This window comes from Barbus barbus, assembly GCF_936440315.1.
Source record: "Barbus barbus genome assembly, chromosome: 31".
Classification (NCBI taxonomy): Eukaryota; Metazoa; Chordata; class Actinopteri; order Cypriniformes; family Cyprinidae; genus Barbus; species Barbus barbus.
The window spans coordinates 11920098-11942373 of NC_136759.1; the positions used below are offsets into that span (position 1 = coordinate 11920098).

The following is a 22276-nucleotide window of genomic DNA, read 5'->3' on the forward strand; positions in this document are numbered from 1 at the left end:
ATTACATTATATTTCATTTTATTTTCTAATATAATTATATATTTTTGTACATTTTTAATAAAAAAAAGCATCTAGTTTTACTTTCAGCAAATAATTAGTTTTATTTAAAAAAAATACAATTTTTAATGAAAAAACAAGGTTTTTCAGAATCCACTTCATGGACATGAATTACTAATGAATTACTAAAAGTACCTTTTGTTGTTTAGGTGTTTGACAGTGCGGGCTCTTTTCTGTCATACATCAACACGACGGCGGATCCTTTGTACGGTCCGCAGGGTCTGGCTCTCACGTCAGATGGACATGTGGCCGTGGCAGACTCTGGAAACCACTGCTTCAAAGTCTACCGATACCTGCAGTAAAGACTCGCCGTGATGGAAGAGTTCATATACTGTAAGCTACAACAGTCTTCTCTGGCATTTCATGTTTTCCTTTGCACACAAGTCTCTGCACACAAATTTCCAGCCATTTGACTCATGCTGATGTGAACAAACCCAGGGCTTCATGAATGTCGCATCCCTATTTGATCAATTTGCATTGATTTGTGTTAATAGTCACTTCCTAAATGAATGTATATCGAACCCAAGCAAGTAATAACACAGTCGCTGTGAATATAACAGTGACCAAGGGCAGCTATCTGTGTGCTTTCACAAAAGTCTTTCTTGAAAACCTTAAAAGCTGCTTGAAAAACCCCTCCGTTAAATTGCAGGGAACAAAGTGGTGGTTAATAAATGTTTTCTGGGCATATCATTAATGCAACAGTTTAAGAATGACCTGCGGATGGCACTATCTCACATCAAACTGGCCTTTTGTGCATTGACTAGCAGTACATGCGTACGCATTTGTATCATATGGTGTAAATCTGATTTGCTGTAATATGGTTTTGGAGATCCACTCTCTCTTAGTGCGCTGAAGCTCAATATTAAAGTAACCCGGCTGTCAATGTGCTTTAGTAAAACTGCTTGTAGGTTCATCGTGCCTCTGATTTTAAAAGTTACACCTATACGTCACATGGGCTTTCTACATATCACTGACCAAAACAGCACAATTGACATATTGCATGCGTTTTATTCACGTAAAAAAGGTTATAAAGTAAGTTTATTTATTTTGTAAACAATGGTTAATAATGTTATTTTTCTAAGTTGAAGTGTTTTGTTTATCTGCAGCTCAATGCCTTCAATGGTTTTCACAAGGTGTGCAAAGCTAACGTGTTGTGAAGTACAACTGAGTTTTTTTTATGCACATGATAGTCACCATGTCATTAAAGGGAATGTGGATCTGTCATATGAAGATACCGAAAATATGAACATTAAAAAGGGAAATGAAGTCACACAGCCACTGCTGCATTTTTGAGTTGCCAAATTCATAAAAGAATAATTTACAGGGTACTTGCCATAGTTTACCGTATTACTGAAGCATTTACTACTGTTTTTAAATTATTTTTTATTTTGTTTTATTCCTTGTTTTCTATGAATGTAATCAAATGATTGAAAAATAAAATAAAATAAATACTGCATTAGAAATGACAGTTTGATCATTCTGGCCCATAAAAGCAATGATTTCTGAATCAGGAGAGCATTTGTACTTTATATAAAGTCATGATTCTGGTTTTACAAACATGTGCGAGCGAAAGCCAGTATTGTTTAAGCCACTAAATACAGTATTCTGTTATACAACTGTACAGTGTATAACAACAACGGGATATGTGAAGCATTTGAAACCGTATTTAAACTGCAATAATGCACTCTTGATGTAGCATCTCTAAAAGTACCCCTAAAAATGAAGGTTGTGAACTAAAAGTTAAAGGTCGCCATGTCAGACATTTTTGTAATAGAATTCTTGTAACTTGGGTAACTTGAATCAACTGTATTGCCAATACACATGAAAAACTGAATTAAAATGCTTCAGACTCTTGTTTCCAATGTACCAAACAACTGTAACAGTCTCTTTATATGTTAGTATGCACTAGAAATAAAAGTAAATAATAAAAGCCAAATAACGATGTTGGAAGTGGTTATTTTCCATCTTGTCTTCTAAATGTCACAGCGTTTAATGGGGTGTTGCTTTATAAATTCAGTAAGAAGATGGCAGGCAGAGCGACTTAAGGTTGCCTTGCATTTCTTTTCTTCTGGTATCTTCTCAATCCACATGTCATTGTTCAGCACATACCTGAAACTTCAGAAACAACAGAAGAAGAATGTTTTACAAATCAAAAACAGCCATTTGCATTCCTTTGTCTTTTCAATAAAGGATTTCAAGGCTTACTGTTGTCCGTCATTATTGAGCACTGATACTGCATCGTCCTGCCCCATGATCAGATAGTGAGCTTCATTTTTCAGCTCCATTTCATCACAAGATAAGCGCAGTATCATCTGACGTGTGGCATCTTTCTGGACACCAGAATCCAACACCCCTTAAACAGGAAAAGTGTTAATATATTATTTATGCAGTAACAATTTACAATAAGTATGTCAACAGCATTAGTGCATTAGGTAATGTATTATGCACTTTACAGTATCCATAACATTTACATTTATTCATTTATTAGACACTTTTATTCAAAGTGGATCATGTACAGTCGGCAATTACAGTTTTTTTTTTTTAAGCTGACTGTACTATATGCAAATACTCACCACATCCCGATACAGCAAGAAATTATATTTCCTGGCCAAAATATGTTTTAAAAATATAACTTTTATTTAGTTTCAACCTTCATATACAAATATGTATTTCGGGGGAAGAAAATACACTTACTATCTTCTTACATAGCCTTCTAAAGATCAAAACTAGATTTATAATGATTTAATAATGTTCTATCTATCTAGCTGTCTGTATATTTTGAAATATATTTAAGAATATACGTTGCTGAAAAATACTGGTTTAAGTTTAACAAATGTTATGATCGAGTTTACCTGTATAGCTTTAAAATTCCACTAAGAAAAAGAAGTCCATTACAATAGTATTATTGTTATTATAGTAATATTACTACTCAAGTCCTCTGAAGTCATTTTCAGTACGAATACGAGGATGTAGTAAATCTTGACAGGAGGGACATGAAAATAGTGCAAAATAATTTCACGCCATGATCAAATGACTTTTATTATTTATTTTGTTTATATTATTATACAGTACATTTTTAACCACTGGATGGCATAATTCAATCATAAAGTATTCAAAATAGCAGTCAACTTACCATTCTGAAGAACATCCGTGACTAATGTGGTATAGTACATAAACACGTCATCTGTGCTCGAGTTGAGAATTTTGATCACATAGACTATAGAAAACAGAACACATTTTAAATACAGATAAGTATACTGAGACTTATCAGCATATTTGTACATGATTTGCTTTTAGTTTCTTACCATAGTCAACAACAGGACTGTAACATGCATAGCTACTCCGGGTGTTTTGTTTCATATCCTTGCTGAAGGTGACTTTTAGCTTTGGACAACCACCTGAAAATAAGTGTGAAATATAAAATAGATACCTTGTTTCCACTTAAGCAAAACATATATCACAGTACACTAGAGTTTTTCCCACCTTCGGCACATGTACACACATCCCCGCTACACAGTTTGGAAATCATGGGGCTTTTGTGAGGGGCTGTATAGAATATGCTACATCTCTTTTCTGTGTAACACATTGAACAAATATCATTAGTCAGTGTTCAGCACTCAGAAGTGTTGTCAGCAAAGCGATTGGTTCATAGGGTTTGATGACCTGGGCTGTAATAGTCATAGATGACCGCAGAAGCAGGTTGGACAAGGCCCATGGGAACAACCTGCTCAGCACCGAACTGAAGACACTCCTCGCTTTCAGTGATCTGTTGACATAAAATCAAATCATTTATGTGTTTAAGCTTGATCTGTTGCATAAATACTGATGAGCCAGTTTAACCACATTATAGCATTTATGTTTAAATTCAGCAGTATAGAAAAACTAAAAACGAAGCAAAACATATACTAAGAAGAAATATCAGATTCATGGAATACTAGAATAGAAACTCTTCTGTTACCTTTGCAAAATAAAGAAAGACTTTATTATGGTGGACTTCATAGTGATCCATGTACCTCTCTGAGCCCTTTACATTCTGTGAAGAAGAAAAAATACATTCAAATGTTAATTAATTTGTGAAATATGTATTATCTGTAACAAAGCAAAGCCAGGAAATTACATTTGATGATGGTATTAGATGGAAAGTTATTAAGTGGACTAAATTTGCAACCCTATTACTCATATAATTTTTTTAATTGATTTTATATTTTGTATTTATTTATTTTATTATTTTATGCTTGTTTTGTATTTGTTATTTTGATGCTCGATGCTAAAATATCTTACTATTTACATTATAATCAAATAATAAAAAGTTCTGGAAATATAATGGAGTACAGAGAGAAAGACAGAGAGTTAAAAAAAAGCATATGCACATGTTCCAAATCCTTGGTGTTTGGTATCAGTCCGCTTAGAAGTGAGATTTCCACCATGACCATGCCAACAGTATTCTTCTTTTTCATGCTGTGTGAAGACATAGCTGATTTTTAGACCAAACAAGTAATCATAATTCTGTTGAATATTTATATAACAAATCAATAATTTGAATGCATAAAAAAGACTTCTTTTCTGTGCTCACCCCAAACACACTGTGTATATGACTGAACTCTCTTTCTTTTGCACCTCTGAGATTTGTCTTTTTCTGCGGCTACGAATATCAAACCATTCCATGCTGCTCATGGGCTCATCTTTTTGATCTTCATCGACGTCATAATTGTAATAGTCCTCAAACATTTCTTCTTTATTGTATATTTCTAGAGAAGAGAATATTGACTTTTAGTTTGATAATATCTAAGGTAAAATAATATTAGATAACTTTTTAAGGTTTGTTCCTCTTCATCACCACCTGAGGTCACCCACACTCAAATATTAGAACTCTTATTAACTTTTTAATCTTCAATATTCTGTATTGCCTCACAATAGATATATGCATTTTATATCAAATGTATACATTGCAGTGCACTTGATTCATAATTAATTTCTTGTTTAGAGTGAGCTCTTCCATGATATTTGACTTACTGTATTCCAGCTCTCCTTTCACTGTAACACTAAGGTGAAACAGATCACAGTGTGATTCATCCTTCTTCATAGTTCTGTATGTCTGCATAACCTGAGATGAGCAAAATGGCATTCAAAATACTATAAACTGAAACATAATTGATCGACATTGAATTAAACTGGGAAAAAATGTCTTACTGCTAATGTTCCACGTCCTGTTCCCTGAACATTTAGGGAAACTTTACCAACATTTCTGACCTGTGAGAACAAGTGCACATATAGTGAAGAGTCTTCTACTTGTCATGGCATACTTTAACACATATTTAATATCACGTTTTTAATTTTTCTTTTTAAAACCTTTCTAGTAACTTGAAGGTGGAATTTGTGGAAGGGGCTTACTCGTTTAACCCTCTGGTGCTCTTCGGTCACTTTTGAACGGAAAATTGTCTGTTTTGAATTTTTTTAAATCACAGCTTCATCGGAATGGTATGAAACTTGGTGACTTTTATGGCATTTGGAATGTGAACACAAACAAATCGAGGGCTTGATTCGAGCAGGCTAAGTGGTCGTTAAAAAAATAGTCACACTTGTGCTCTTTGGTCAAAAATGACCGACCATAGGAAATGAATGGGAAATTGACAAAAACACAAAAATTCTGCAAAGTTTTGTATGTACAATCTACAAATCTGCCATATTGCAGAAAAAAGTACACAGCAATGATGGGGTGAAACATCAAGAGTGCAAAACTAACACATCCACTCACAACACACACTTATACACACCCAAACCTATGAACTGGTGTGACTGTAACATAGCAAATATATCAAATAAAAGCAATAATTCAACTACAATGCAGTGAAAAAGTGGACAGCAAGGAAGGGGTTACACTCTGAAACATCAAGAGTGCAAAACAGGCACATCCACACACACACACACACACACACACACACATTCAAATGAATTGGTATGGTTATAACCATATAGCCATAACAACTCAGAAAACTGAAATAAGAGGCTGAAATTAGATCAGACCCAGAAGGATTAAGCTCTGATAAAACATTCCTGTTCATTTTTGTTACTTTTTATAGAATTTTAATATTTGTGTAACAAAATGCTTTCTCTGTGTCCAGGTTTGACTGTAGTAATAATAATTCAAAAATTGACGCTTTAAAAACCAAAAAAAATCTAAACCTTTACAAAAAGTTGTCTTTGAAAATGTCTAAATATATATCCAAATCCACAACTTAATAAAAACAAGTATTTATGTCTAAAATCAATTATAGAATGTATAGGCCTTTTATATAGAGCTATGTAGGAATCTATGGGCTAAACCATGTTTTACTCCCACCAGATGGAACTAATCTGTCCTGAAAAAAATTATTATATAAAATAATTAAAATATTGATTTTACTTGGGGGGGTTAAGATCACAGTCCTGTCTGGTAAGATCACAACTTTTAGGAATATACTAGAACTATTTCTAAGTAATTTTTATTACCTTAACAGCTGTTGCAGTGAGTGTATTATATTTAGTCAAGTGTAAATCTTGTTTTTTGCCATTTTCAAGGCACATCTCCACCCTCAGATTCAAATCTTCTACATCATTGTTCTGTATGCTGTATTTCGCCAGAGCCTCAAGGGCCACAACTGTGTCCTATAATTAAAAGAAAAAAAAAGAAGAAGAAAAAAGTGGATTAATTAAAGGTTAATGCAAGCTGAAAAACCAACCAAGACAAAAGACTGTAGAAAAGGGGCACAAGTTTAAAAATGCTCATTTGCCAAAATGGCCTTCAAACTATTATTTTTACTTTGTGTCTTATCTGATAATCTTTTTTTAATTCTAAGAAAGTTTGCAACACTAGCTTCAGTTTTAATTTACTATGGTATTAAATGTACTTGTACAGCAGTGTGAGGTTCAAGGCAAGCTCAATTCAAGTCGCTGTCACATAGCTTTATGCAATACAGATTGTGAAATCAGCTTCACAGAGATAAACAGGAAAATAGCTAAATCAATTCATGAAACAATTATGACCACTCTAAAAGTAAACACAGCTGTCTTTCACATTTGAGTACACAAAGTTTTTATTGACTCTGTCTGTGAAATCCAGGCCAAAGTCTCAAAATCTAATAATGAGATAACAAGGATCAAAGTTTGATTTCAACCATTAATTTTACTATGATTTCAATTTTGACTTGGCCTTACTCAGTCAATATTAAATATATCAATGTTACATTTTCACAGATGTATGTTCTTTACCGTATGATATGAAGTATGATTTTATGTAGAGAACAGTGACTTTAGGGGTCATGTTTTATGGGTTTTTAACTTAAGGATTTTTTTATTCAAATGCTCATAATATAACACGTATTTGTTGCCACCAGACATGAAGATGGTTTGACTTAATTTTTTTCATATTTGTGAAACTCCTCATATCAGACTAAAAGGTAGGCTACACTACTGTTCAAAAGTTTATGATTTAAAAAAATAAATCACCAAGGATGCATTTATTTAGACAAAAATATAGTAAAAACAGTAATAGTGTTGAATCTTATTACGACTGAAAATAACTGTTTTCTATTTTTCATATATTACAGAGAAAGAGATAATCGGTTAACTTGGCACTTGAACTGAGGCGTTACAGTGATCTGTCACGACACATTAAAGAGCCACAAAATGGTATAATTGTTTTAATATCTTTAAAAAATGGTATAATTTGAAAGCTGATATTTTGTTTCATACCTAACGTAACATGCTCTGTGTTGTCTGTTGGCGCGTTGTCAGTTTGCACTTTGCTCCATAATGTATTTTTCACTGTGTGAGATTGGGTCTTTGCGAAGGGTCAATTAAAAATATGAATACATTTAATCACATTGAATCCTTCTATGGTTAAAATACCACAACCCACCTGTGTGGACTGGAATCCACCACCATATTTGCGCTGCTCTGTCAGCCAGTTTGCAGCTTGTTTAGCGGTGGCCTTGTCCTGCAAAGACAGTGCGCTGAGCAGAGCATATGCTGTGGTCTCCACAGATTCAGCGTCAGCTTTACCTGCCAACTTATCTCTGCCACCCTTGGCATTCCAGAAACACTTTTCTTCATAGAAAGAAGAGAAAAGGTGATGTGAGAATTGAAATATATGATGCTGAGCTAATAAATTGTGACCACATTTTCATCACATATCTTTTGCTTGTATTAAGTAGTTTATGGCCTAACAGAAAGAATTTGAGATGTGAAAATGCAGGTAATATTTTCATTACTGACCACTGTCACAATTAGCAATGCTTTTTAGCTTTCGGTGTGCTCGTTGGGCTTCTGCACTTTGCTGGTCATGCAGTGACAAGGCATAAGCTGTGATTGCAAGTGAGTAGGGACTTTTCAAAACATCCGACTGTCCCTCAAGGTAGGACTTTGCTTCATCCATTGCTACTCTCTGGAAATAAACAGAGGTTTGTACAGGTTTGCTTATTCAGTAGTTAATGAATAGAGGACATATTTTGTAACTAGAGTTCATGTTACCAGTTCTGTGTCGCTTCCCAGTTCATACACTTTCAAAGCATGTTTCATTGAAATAAGGATGAAGGCAGTTAGGGGTACATCATCTTTCGCCTGTCCAACTCCTCCCTGAGGAAAAATATAATTTTTTGTATAATCATTGTGAGTAATCACCATTGACAAATAAAACCAATGCACCCCTTTGTCTATACCTTCATTCCTCTGTCATACAGTCGATTTGGATCATCCCATGCACCATTGCTCTTCTGTTTGGAAATGAGATAAGATATGGAATCCTGAATATAAGAATCTTTCACATCGATAATGTCCCGAGACTCTGTCAGCTCCTTGGCAATAAATGCTGTAAGCCTACGGAAAGATAGGATATAAGTTTTAAAAAAAAACACTTTTGCACAAATACGTCATATCATGTCAAAAAAGCAACAACAACAAAGTCTTCAATTATGTGTGGATTTCTTATAGTTAATATAATTATTTCAATAAATTTGAACCATTTGGCAGACACTTTTGTCAAGGCCTTGGCATTGCAAGTGCCATGTATTACCAGTTGTGCTACAGCCAAAAACATACCAAATACTGCTGGGAGTCTTTAGAAATGCTCCGTAAGAACCATCACTTTTCTTGAATGTAAGGACTGTGTTGTAACCTGGTACATGAGAAGATGAAACAAGATATATGTGGTATATGTGATTTTCAACATGCTGTCATTTGCCGTGTATATTAAGAACCCAACAACTCTTGTCTGTCATATTTATATGCGACTATATGATGCATACAATACTGTTCAAAATTTTGGGGTCAGTAAGATTTTTTTAAAATAAATTATTACTTGTATTCCATAAAGATGCATTAATTGTATCAAAAGTTAATGGCCTGGAATCGGACACCGAGGTTGCTTTGTTTGTTCTTGATAAATGAATAATATGTTGTTTCACACAACTTCATACCCTCAGCAGGTGTTACAAGATTTTCGGTTTCTAAGATTTTCAGTTTCAGTGGGGGGAGCATCATGAATATTCATGAGTTTCTCAGACATGCATGAGGAATCCACAGAGAGCTGGGGCTCCTCACTATGTCCTTAGTTAGGACCTTAAACTTAGCTGTAACACTCTGCTCATAACAAACTCCTATCCTAAGGAGATTGTGGCGGCTGCAGGTGTTATTTGCCTGACAGAATGTCCATAGGACGGGAAACAACACGTACACAAACCGCCAAACAAATCTGGCTAATTATTTGTAAAGCCCTGAATGGTCTAGCTCCTCAGTACTTGAGTGAGCTCTTATGGCATTTCAGTCCTTCACGTCTGCAGCGTTCTCAAAAGTCAGGCCATTTGACAATACCTAGAATATCAAAATCAACTGTGGCATCAGATCCTTTTCCTATTTAGCTCCTATTTAAATCTGGAACAGTCTACCTAACATTGTTCAGGAGGCAAACACAGTAGGTTTAAAATCCATTTAAATTTAGATTAAAGACCCATCTCTTTAGCCTGGCTTAGACATGACACACTAACAATGTATATTATTCAAATCCATTAAACAGTTGATAGGCTGCATTAATTAGGTCAACCAGAACTGGGAACACTTCCCACTTAGTACTCGCTACATCGTAAGAACAATGGCATCTACGCTAATATTAGTCTGTTTTGACCCTTATTCCAAGGTCACCATAGCCACCTAGATCCAGCCCGTATCCAGTCCAGATGGTGGATGGTGGAAACCTAGAGATGACCCCTACAGCTCTGAATGTCAGACTATGTCAACTAGATGAGCCCCAGAGACAGATCTCCAGCAAAGACCATGTCACCTAGATGGCCAATGGTACAAGACCACTGGAACCAGACGAGTCCTCTGCTCAATCTGCCTTTGCTGCAGCTTGAAATTAAACTGTTAGTTTCGTCTGTCCTTGCCGCTGTCGCCACTGGCTTGCTTAGTTGGGGACACTTAATTTCCAGCGATATCGTCGACTTGATTGCACAGATTTGAACTGGACCGAGCTGGACGATGACATCACTAAATCAATGATGGACTGATTTTAACTGAAAATTCAGTGTTGTCCTTTTGCATTACTACATACTGTTTTCCTATTTAGTACTGTAAAGCTGCTTTGACATATCTGTATTACCAAAAGCGCTATATAAATAAAGGTGACTTGACTTGACTACTTGTACTGTGTTTTGGATCAAATAAATACAGCCTTGCTGAGCATAAGAGACTACTTTTAAAAACATTTTAAAAAAAGTCTTACTGACCCCAAACTTTTAAATAGATTACTCTTAAAAATTAGAAGTACAGTTTTGTGAAGCTTTTAATCTAGTGTAATCACTGTTAAATTACTTTTTAAAATACCTCCTCACCCTTATAGTTTATAAACTGTTAGAACATTTACTTAATGTTGTGTCATCTACAAGTGTGCATACACACCGGTTTGGATCATTGACTGGGCCTCATCTCTGCGTTCAGCTTTCAGTGATATCCATTGTTTGGTGGCATCCAGGTACCTCATGGCATAAATAGCAGGAGACATCTTCACCATAGTTTGCTCCGCACAACCAGTGGGCAGCTGAATGAGTTTATCGATACCCTCCAGGTTTAGACAGTTTTCTACCGACTCACTCATCACCCCACCTGCAAAATAACAGGGCCATTATCTCTCTCATAAACTTTATGAAAGAGTATGGTAGAGGAAATCTATCTATCTATCTATCTATCTATCTATCTATCTATCTATCTATCTATCTATCTATCTATCTATCTATCTATCTATCTATCTATCTATCTATCTATCTATCTATCTATCTATCGCACCTTACCTTTTAAACTCAAAGATATTTCTGAGTCCATCCCACCAGGGATCTCATCAGCAGGGACTGGAATATCAATATCTAATTTCCTCACTGTGCAAATGAGAATACAAAAAATCTTATCACAGTGATGAAAAACCTAAGAACAGATCTACTGATTATATAAGCCTATTGGATTCTTACATTTCGGATCAATGCTGTACGTTCTGTCAATAGTGGCAATTTCCCCTTCACCCTAAACACAAAGTATTAGAAAGAGAGTTTTTCAGTGTCATATACAGAATTAATTATGGCAAATAAGAACACTTTTTTCAGTTTCTTAGGTATGAAGTGCACTGAAGTATCACTGAAGTGCAGTCAAATCTGGGTATGCCATCTTGACACCCTTTACCTCCACACGGAGCAGCTTTTCTACTCCATCATTAACAGTGTTTGAGGCTTCAGCCAGCACTATGATGGGGATATTTCCGATAACAAGGGGCACCACGGTGAAATACACAGCTACTGCTGAGTTACCAGGAACCATGACCTCCTCCGTCACCTCACTCCCGCCTGCAGTGCACAAACCTTCTTTCTTGTCCATCTTCACTTTTACCTACAGAGACACATGATATGGCATTTCAATCCTGTTTGTCACACTTTGAGACTCATTTTTGCTCATTCGTCTAATATTTTTTCAGGCACGTGTGCTATGGGGCTTTTCCACTGGATGGTACAGCTTGGTACAGCTCACTTCTGGGGGGTTTTCCACTGCATAGAGTACCTAGTACCTAGAGGTTCCAAGTGAGCCGTACCAATAATAAAATGTGACGTAAATAAAGCTTCATTAAATTTACCTTTAAACTCTCTTCCTTGTAATTGTACACAACAGCTTTAACCTGAAGCTGCTCATTTCTCTTCACAGAGTAAGGAAGGTTGACCGACAAAAAGAAATCCTTGAACACCCTCAGGGGCTTCGGTTCTGCAATGCAGAATCCTGGAGAGAGAAAAAAAAATATTTGAAAACTGATCAGCATCTAAACAGCACACAAAATGATATAAAGCCAAAAAAAACTTTTGTTTTCAAGAAAGTTTTGTTGTCAAGATTTTAAGTTACTGCCAACCTTTTGTGGGAGAAATGCCCACAGCCTGGACTTCCCATGTGGTTATGGAATCAGGAACAACTACATCATGCCTAAAAATTTACAAAAGGCAAAACATATTTACATAAAAAAATGACATTAGAGCTGATTTATTCTGTTCATTAAAAACAAGGAATTCAGGTGACCTGATAATGCCAGTGCTATCTGTCTGAATAACAGTCCACATCCATGACTGTGGGAAATATTTACGGGTGTAGATAGCGTCCTCGTTAATCACAATTTCGTCCAGTGTGTCGTCGGTGACTAGTGAGAAACAGACAAAGAGAGTAGTTAGAGTTCAGCTTTTGAAAGTAGCAACTTTGGCAAGCATAGTTTACACTCCTTGCCCTAAACAAACAATTTTTATCAGTAATAATAATATTAATAATAAAATAATTATTGCTATTATTTAAAATTGTACATTTTATGATTTAAAATGGTTTTATAAATAAGTGATAACAACAACAACAACAACACCAATAATAATAATAATAATACAATAAATGACTTCATTGCTCAGTCACATTTGTCATATTTTTTATATTGAAATTGATTGGTTGTGAGTAAGCAGTGAGGCCAATTTAGTATTACAAAATGTATTGATTTGAATATATTATTATTATTAAAATATACTAAACTGGCTTCAGTGCTCTCTCACATTTTTTTGTCTGGTTTGATTTAGATAACGTGCTTGAAATCAATGTAGAATTGTACAATCAATGTAGCTTTAATCCAAGAACCCCCTTCCAAGAAGTTATGCAAGACAAATGGTACCTCTTCTTCCAAGGCTGGTTTTTCTCTTCTCCAACTTCTCCCTCTTCCTCCTCTCATTTGCAGCTTCGCAGCAGTGTTTAAAAGCCTTACGACAGCTTTCCGATTCTTTTACTCTTTTGAGACGCGCATCACAGGACATATCCATTTTGTTAGGCCTTACACCATCAAAACAACATTTCCTGTCATGGTTCTTGAATCTGTTGACTGATATCATTATTTGACATCATTAAAAAGAAAATTATGCAAGGAATGAGAGTTAAAATGTTGTTTTGTATCTTACCGACTTCATTGTATTTTTTAACATAGTCTGCCAATCTTCTGATGCGAGGTTTAGGTTTGAAGTTATAACACTTATGCTCTGAGAAGAAGTAAAAAAAACTGTATGGATCACACTTTTATGCTCTTGCATGGTTCTTGAATATTTATTTTATTTTTTTTACCTTGGAGTAAAGGGGTTATCGTATCACAGTTACACATGAAAGTTAGCCCAGCCCTCTGCAGAACAGCACTGGAATCCTCTCCTCCTCCGATCGAGCAGGCCAGGTCATATGAGTTCATATACTCGAACATCTGTGGGTAAAAACAAATGATCTCCATCATAAGCAACAATACTGAAAAGATACACGGAATACTTTTAGAAGTACACTAGCACAGTGTACAAGATATCCACAAAATTTGATTTCATGGGGTTCACCATTGTACATAATCACAAATGTGTTACCTTTTGAAGCCTTAGTTTGTTTTTGTTCAGAATATAAACCGCAGAGTCCACTGCGGCAAGAGCCACCTTACTCTTTGGATCTGTTCTGACTATCACTTCAAGCTTAGTTGCAGGTTTTATCTCAGGCAGTGGATCAATTTCTACCTACACATAAAATGGTATTTTACATTTGAGTGAAAATACATTCTAAAACAATCAAATATACAAGTAATATCACTTCACCAGATTTTGATTCTGAAAGATTCACTCATTAGTTATACCTTGCCTTTGCAGACATCTTTCACATCGACCCACACAGAGTCAGCCACAATTTTTTCTTTTGGCGAAGAGCCTGTAAAATAGTAGGCGACCAGGCGAAAAGAAGGTACCATCTCCACGTTGACATTCACATTGACTGTTGTGATTTCAGTTCTCGGCACCCTTCCCACCTGCACAATTTGTCCCTTACTCCAAATCTGTTGTGGAAATAATTATTTTGAAGACATTAGATTGAAGATAAAGTACAGTATTGCTCTCTCCCCAAAAAACAAAACAAAAACAAAAAAACATCAGAGCTGGGGGTGCGTTTCCCAAAAGCATTGTTAGCTAACTATGGTGGTAAGTTCCATTGAACTCTATTGGTAAAGATGGAACTTGTGACCATAGTTGCTTTTGGAAAACACACCTCTGGTCGTTCTTACCATAAAGTAAATAAAAGTGGGTTTTGCTGCACCCTGAGGTGAAATGTCCCGTAATGTGACTTTTAAGACCTCTCCAGGCTCTATGAACTGATGCTCCACTTCCAAACTAAGATAGCTGTGTTCCTCAGGTCTTGTTGCAATGACCGTCATCTTTTTATCACTACGAATGACCTCCTGGTCTCTCCCCTCTGCAAATACCTGCAAAGATAATAGAGTCGCACTTTATTTTGAAAGTCAGATTCTTGCTATTATAAACCATTAACTATGACTTTTGCCCCAGTAAAGTCCTAAGTTGCTGCTTATTAATATTTAGTAAGATAGTTCTTATGTTTAGGTATTGGGTAGGATTAGGAATGTAAAAGCAGAATATATGCTTTATAAGTACTAATAAACAGCCAATATGTTAATAATAGGCATGCTAAGCAACTAGTTAATAGTAAGAATTGGTCCCCATACAAAAGTGTTACCAATAATTGTTATTAAATTGATAGTTTCAGTCCTGGATGCTGATTGGTCAATACCAAAGCCATAAGAACACATGAAAGGTTGATATTGTTGTTGACAGCTGATTCAAAACAATGTAATTGTATAATTTGGTCCCTTAAAGGAATAGTTCACCCAAAAATGAACATTTGCTTAAAATCTACAAGATGTAGATGCATTTTTTTTTTCACTGGAACAGATTTTTAGCATTACATCTTGAAGGAAAATATTCCATTTTGGGTGAAGCATTTCTTTATTTTGGACTTTGGAATGAAAAATGATTATCATGTGAATGCTTACCGTTACAGCTAAATTTTTAGCCTGTGGTGGAATTTGAAAGGACATGGCTACATCTCCCATGTCATTTCCCCAGCCTTCATTTTTCAGAATCTGCTCTGGTGGTCCATCTATTGTAACAGTGGCTGTAAATTTCAAGTTTGGGACTCTGTTGCCATCTGGATAAGTTGCAGCGGCCTGCAATAAATAGAAAAGAAATTACAAAACATCTTTTGTGTGTATGTGCAGGTGTGGCATTAACATACATATATTTTAATTCCAGTCATAGGCACTCAAGAATTAATTGAAGAATTTAAGAATTTAAAGGGGTCATGTGAGGGGTCAATGTGTTTACTTGGTTTAAGTTTAAAAAAACACATTATCTTCCACATACTGTACATTATTGTTGCTCCTCTCTGCCCCTCCTTTCTGAAACGCATCGATTTTTACAAAGCTCATTGTTCTGAAAAGCACAGTGTGCTCTGATTGACCAGCTATCCAGTGTGATGTGATTGGCTGAATACCTCAAGCGTGTGACAGAAATGTTACGCTCCTTACCATATTTGGAAACATATAGTGTCTCCATGACGTGGTGGAGACAGGAATAATGGGCGAATTCCAAACGGAAGTGAGCATCCATATGCCCTACACGCTTAGAAGTATGTTCTTTGATGGGTGTAGGGCATAACTGTCTTGTATAAGCATTTGGAACTCCCTTGGAGAAGGGAATGACCGACCAGATGTTACTTTGACAACGCTGCGCGGGCATGCAGCATTCGGCACTCTTTCAGTAGTTGCAAATAAATATTTCTTCTTATTAATATTTTATTCAAATATTATCTAATTGTGTCTTATTACTATTAAACTTTATCAAACTAAACTTGCTTAAACTTTCTTTCACTGCCATCTCTGTCACTGACGAAAAATATTTAGTATTACATTAAAATAAATACAAATTTAATTAGCCTATTCTACTTACGACTGTATGTGAAGTTTAAATCAACCCCAACTTTGCTTTAAAATGCTTCGCAAAACCTCATAACTGAAGATCACATGATCACAAACGGAAAAGGATTCAGTTGTTCACTTTCATTTGGAACATCCCTACAAACAGCTTGTAACATTCCAAAGAGAAAGAAAACCATGAAATTGCATCATATGACCTCTTTAAAATTGGAAATGCTTTAGGCCACATACCAAAACAGAAAACATGCCACCTGGGGTGAAATATGTCTTGGTTTTTGACAGATCAACAACATATGGGGATGTCACAATCTTCACAGAAGTACTCTCGGCTTCCTCCAGATTGCCACCTGCATAAAATAAAGATGAATAATCATTGTGATCTAATTTGTAATCCTTAAACATATTTTCATGTCAATCTAGGGATAAAAAGTAACTTTAATTGAGTAAAATAAGTGAATAAACATTATTGCATCAATATAATTTAGCACTTGTAACTAGAATTCTTTTGCATAGCATGCATTTCCTGATCTAATCATTAGACTGCTTTTTGTTTATGACTCACTTGCTTTTTCCAAAACCGAGACTGCAATATAAAGATAATATCCCTCTATATGGCCATGAGTGTTATTTTCTGATGCTGTCTTTAAGTCCTCAGTGAGTACCTCTGTTTTTGCAGTACCATCGTCTACCTATGTAACAGCAGAATACAGCCATCAGATAATGACAAGCACATATTATTACTATAATTATCAGAAAGATATGTTTAGGCTAATATTTAATCTTTTTTTCTGATGCAAAAATGATTTACTTACTGCTATCTGCTTTTCAGTGCCTGGAAGATATATCTTATTACCCTTTTCATCAATCAATCCAAAACGAATATATGCTATGCCGCTGACCCCCTTCCCATAAGTATATCTGAGAACAACAAAAGCTGATAAGTAACATAACAAAATCTGAAGTGTGCCATTCAGCATGTGACATTAGTGTACGTACCTAGCAGAGATGTTGAATGGAAAGGACTCGCTTTTCAAAATATGGTAAGGCTGTGAAGCCTCAATGGTAACCTCAAATGTGGGCAAAACTATAAAGAATGAAATGCCATTTAAGAGTTAATGCGACAAGTGAAAAAAATATGAATGATTAGAATAGATGCACCTACAGTTTCATAACACCTACCATATTCCTTGACCTCAAACTCCAATGATGTGGTGGATTCAGGGTACTTATGATATGACGCAATGATTTTCCAACTGCCTGTCCTGAAGGATTAATACAATTACACAGAATGACATAGTTGTCCCCCATATTGTAATGTTGCCCATATGTATGCGATATTAACAACCAAAGCTTTAGTCACTCACAAATACATAAACACTTTATTTAGTGTTTATTTATTATTCATGCAGTTAACTTACTGCTCTACTTCTGGTATTGTGATTGTTTTTTCCAAAATTTGGTCAGAAATCAAAATATGATTGTAAAGAATAAAGCCTTTGCAGTTCTGTAAAAAGAAAAAGAAAAAAAAAAGCCTGCTCATTCCAGGTAATTGTGAGTATTATTTGCATTTCATCATTGACAGAAACAACTTACAATTATTTGAACATGGATTTCATCCTTTATGGGGACCATGTAGTTGTCTAGGGTGAAGATTCTGTATTTGACTGGGAAACAGAATAAAGAGAAACTAAACAAGAGTGGCAATTTTAATAATAGTAAGATTTAACAAAAGTAAAAGAAGAAATAATATAAATAATAAGTAAGAAAATAAATCATCATACCAGTTTCTCCTGGATTATAAATTGGCTTGTCTGTTTGGATGAAAATGTACCCTCTTTTTGTTGAAAAAAAAATGCTGGCTTTTTTTGCATTTTTGTATTGGCCCACAAAGACATCACTGCTTGTGGCTGCAAGTTGAATATACTCTTCCACTTTTGTACTTCCATACAAGCTGCGATCAGCCTGTGGTACATGAGTTAGAAAATTAAATGGAAGTAGAAAAACACACTTTAAAACTATTACTAAATATGAAGTGTACAGACATACCTTAAGTTTTACTACAGCCTGGTAGTTATTGTCGTTATTGAGGATTATAGTTTTCTTTTCGGACACAATTTTACTAGAGATCTGGTCTTCAAAGTATAGCTCCATACTGGTTGCTTTAGTTGCTCCATGAAGCTGCACACTCACAGTCTCTTCCACTCCCACATGAATTATATTTGGAGCAACAATTAGGCATCTACACACGAATAACAGCATACACAGGGAGAGGATAGAACAAGATGCAAAAAAAATAATCATTTCAAATTTGTAAAATGTAGTCAATAATTCTAGTACTTACGTGGGTCTCCGTGCATCCACTGTAAGAAAAACAAAAAATGCAAAAAATAGAGGGCAGATCATCTTGCTGTAAAACTTGTTCGTATGTGATTATTCCATTAGGACAGATAACTAACATCACCTACCTACTAACTCAGTGTACAAGGGCTATTTCCCACCTTCACAAAATTGGGCTTTGACACTGGGAAAGAAAAAAAAAGAAGAGGATGGGGGGAAAAAGGAAATCTTGGCAAAAACAGCATGGTCATGTGATTTACAAGAAATCTTGTTCATAACAAAACACAGCAGGGAGAACAGCTGTCGGGAGCAAAGGCAACGAGAAAAGAAAACAACAATTTAATTAATAAAACACTTTTATGTATTATTTTATGCTATGTGTCTGTATTAATTTTAGTAATGCCATTAATAAAATGCTTCTTTCTTAGACCTTTCAGTCTGAAATATCTCAGTACCACGCTGGGAACTGAATCGCACTTGAAATCTCCTGCCAATGCAGGACTGAGTGCTTTGGGGTAGGTGATTTGGGTCAAAAACATTTTTTGTTATACTGGTTGAAGGTTGAAAGTCTCCTCATATATCCCGATAGCGACCAGTAAGTTAAATGGTCTAAATGTATCTATATGTTTATATCGTCTGTGGAAGGCGTAGGACCATAAAATGTTTGTTCACTCCAAGACCGTAGTAGACTACCGTTAACCTTATATGTCATTCCACTAACGCAGCTGCTCTCGTTTCATGGGTCGGGTAGCCCAGTGGTTCTCAAACCTCTCCATGAAGTACCCCCAGCACTGCACATTTTGTGTGCCTGTGTCCCAATGTGCACACTATCCATCCTAAATTCTATGTGATATTAGTAATTTTCAATACTATTTAGGGCAGATAGGGTGGATAGTATGCACATTGGGACGCAGGGTATGTTCAAGATTTTTATGTCACATACACAATTATACAGAGTATAACCAGCAGTGAAATGTAAGTCGGGTCCGCTACAAGGACAGTGCAATTATATAGAATACAAGACACCGAATGTACATAAATATTAAGAAAAAGAAAAGTAGAATAAAATAAAATATAAAAATATAAATAGTATGATATTTGTATAGTATTTATATAGTATATTTATATAGTATGTGGGGTGGTGATGGCGCAGTGGATAAGACACATGCCTTTGGTGTGACAGACCCGGGTTCGAATCCACTGTGAGACACCAATGTGTCCCTGAGCAAGACACTTAACCCCTAGTTGCTCCAGAGGCGTGCGACCTCTGACATATATAGCAATTGTAAGTCGCTTTGGATAAAAGCGTCAGCTAAATGAATAAATGTAAATGTATGTCTCCCTATATCTGTCCAGCGCTCTCTCCACCCTCAATACCACGACTGAGGTGCCCTTGAGCAAGGCACCGAACCCCCAATTGCTCCCCGGGCGCTGCAGCATGGCTGCCCACTGCTCCGGGTGTGTGTTCACGGTGTGTGTGTGTGTGTGTGTGTGGATTTGTTCACAACTCACTGCTGTGTGTGTGCACTTGGATGGGTTAAACGCAGAGCACCAATTTCGAGTATGGGTCACCATACTTGACAATACGTCACGACTTTACTTTTTTTACTTATCTGATACACCCACTTCAGGTCTTGCAGTCTCCACTAATGAGCTGATGAGTTGAATCAGGTGTGACAGATGAGGGAGACATGCAAAATGTGCAGGGCTGGGGGCACTTCATGGAGAGGTTTGAGAACCACTGGGGTTATGGCAAGCCGTTTTGACTTTTATTCCTTCTCAGGATATGAGTTCTTGATATCAACAATTCAGTTTTTACTAGTTAAAATGTTAATTCTTGATATCAGGAATTAGATTTCTACTATAGTAACAATGGCTATTTGTGATATCAGCAATTCAATTTTCACTAGTTAAAATGCTAATTGTTGATATCAAGAATTTGGGGTGGCAGTTTATGGGAGTTAAACTATATGATTGTCAGATTGTTTATATGTTTATATGTGTGTGAAGTTGTTTCGGTTGTTTGTTTTTATGTAAAGCACTGTGGGTAACCCTGGGGGTTCTTTTAGTAGTGCTATATAAATAAATAAACTAAACTAAACTAAGAATTAAATTGTTGAATTGTATTTTCACTAGTTAAATGTCACCATAGGCTGCCATTCAAAATCAATTGTTGATATCAAGAATTAAATTCTTACTAGTTGAAATCCAATTTCACATATCAGAAATACAATTCTTACTAGTAAAAATGTCTATTCTTGATATCAACAATTCAATTGTCACTAGTGACAATGTTCATTTCTGATATCTGAAAATGTGTTTCTGATATCAACAATTGGGAGGGTAATTTCTGATATAAACAATTTAATTCTTGATATCAACTATTTAATTCTTGATATCAGAAATGAACATTGTCACTAGTGACAATAAAATTTTTGATATCAAGAACTAAATTGTTGATATCAATAATTACATTGTTGATATCAAGAATAGACCTTTTTACTAGTAAAAATGTAATTATTGGAATCAAAAATTATATTTCTAGTAGTAAGAAATACAAAGGTGATATGTGCATTTAGAATTGTAACTATTAAGAAATGCATTTTTGATATCCGTAATAGTTTTGTCGCCCTTTTAACATTTAAACATATGTATTGTTGATATCAACAATTCAATTGTTGATATCAGGAATTGCTTTTTGGATATGTGCATAGTAATGAATACCTTTTTGGATATGTGCATAATTTAATGACGAGTGCCGCCCATTATGAATGTTTATGGCGGATAGACGACAAGGTACAGAGCCCAAAAGAGAACGGCGCATTCGAATGCCCTCTCATAAAAATAAAACGCTCCTGCAGGCTATTTTTAATAATTATTTTGTTTTCATTTAGGCAGAGGCTACTTCTACTAACTCCGCCTACCAACGTGTCGTAGGGTTAGAATACTGCAAAAAACTTTTAATCGCTGTAGTCTTCAATGGCGCAGAAAGTAAAACATGATGCAGTTGCTTTTTGACGCAATCGACCCGGGTTCGATTCCGCCTTCTACTGACCTCATTCTACTCTCTTTCCACATCCCGTATCACATCGGACAGGCACTTATTTTCAGTAAAAATTTGGGAAATAATGGAAAATAACGTGATTATTGGTTAAGGGTAGGGTTAGTTGTAGGGGCGGCATCCAGTTAATAATTTTAATACAAATTATAATTTACACTCAGTACGTTATTATTGCATACTGTTTTATAATGTAGCCTACTACTGTCACGAATCCTGGCCATGCTCTTCCGTTAACTCACCACCAGATGTCACTCACTCACCACATGGACTCATACACCACACAGCACACTGGACTACAGTTCCCACAATACATTGCACTGACGATACACACAGCTGTCACTGATTACACAGCTGATTTCACTGATCACCCTATCACACCCACTATTTAAGCCATGGACTTCCTCAGCATCAGGGCCGAGTATTGTTCTGCATTTAGTGCTCTCCTAGCGCTAGCTGCTTTACCGTGCCTTTCCGTGTTTCTGTTCATTTCT

General features: G+C 35.7%; 2 protein-coding genes across 3 annotated transcripts in view; one reads left to right on the forward strand and one right to left on the reverse strand.

Annotated features, from left to right (window-relative positions):
• LOC306851630 (tripartite motif-containing protein 3-like) overlaps window positions 1-1964 on the forward strand; it is a 34027-nt gene extending 32063 nt beyond the window's left edge. The window contains exon 14 of the mRNA XM_079388018.1: window positions 207-1964. Coding sequence (XP_079244144.1) covers window positions 207-359 — 153 coding nt within the window. The 3' untranslated portion in view covers window positions 360-1964. The remainder of the gene's footprint in view (window positions 1-206) is intronic.
• c4 (complement component 4) lies at window positions 1565-18953 on the reverse strand. 2 transcript variants are annotated; one of them, XM_079388017.1, is made up of 42 exons: window positions 18853-18953; window positions 18729-18747; window positions 18434-18626; window positions 18169-18349; window positions 17981-18051; window positions 17806-17891; window positions 17567-17649; window positions 17384-17471; window positions 17200-17305; window positions 16950-17076; window positions 16619-16734; window positions 15446-15619; window positions 14663-14860; window positions 14243-14437; window positions 13983-14126; window positions 13702-13831; window positions 13542-13619; window positions 13262-13465; window positions 12634-12751; window positions 12470-12540; window positions 12203-12342; window positions 11758-11961; window positions 11550-11601; window positions 11376-11459; window positions 10987-11190; window positions 9133-9208; window positions 8754-8910; window positions 8566-8670; window positions 8311-8479; window positions 7955-8142; window positions 6547-6702; window positions 5248-5307; window positions 5071-5161; window positions 4631-4805; window positions 4428-4515; window positions 4016-4090; window positions 3721-3823; window positions 3541-3630; window positions 3363-3455; window positions 3191-3274; window positions 2263-2410; window positions 1565-2172 (listed from the first exon to the last, which is right to left on the reverse strand). In XM_079388017.1, exons 3-42 carry the CDS (start codon window positions 18536-18538, stop codon window positions 2031-2033), a joined length of 4959 nt encoding a protein of 1652 aa, XP_079244143.1. In that variant the 5' UTR covers window positions 18539-18626; window positions 18729-18747; window positions 18853-18953; the 3' UTR covers window positions 1565-2030. The 2 variants fall into 2 exon arrangements, with proteins under 2 accessions (XP_079244143.1, XP_079244142.1); XM_079388016.1 differs by having other exon boundaries at window positions 18729-18910.
• Between the last annotated feature and the right edge of the window lie 3323 nt (window positions 18954-22276).

Coding starts and splice junctions, on each gene's coding strand:
- c4 (XM_079388016.1), bottom strand. CDS start 18,790: ATGATCTGCCCTCTATTTTTTGCATTTTTTGTTTTTCTTACAGTGGAT. Junction 12,343..12,469: donor GGGCATTTCTCCCACAAAAG/GTTGGCAGTAAC, acceptor TTCTCTCTCCAG/GATTCTGCATTGCAGAACCG. Junction 4,516..4,630: donor ATATACACAGTGTGTTTGGG/GTGAGCACAGAA, acceptor GTCTTCACACAG/CATGAAAAAGAAGAATACTG.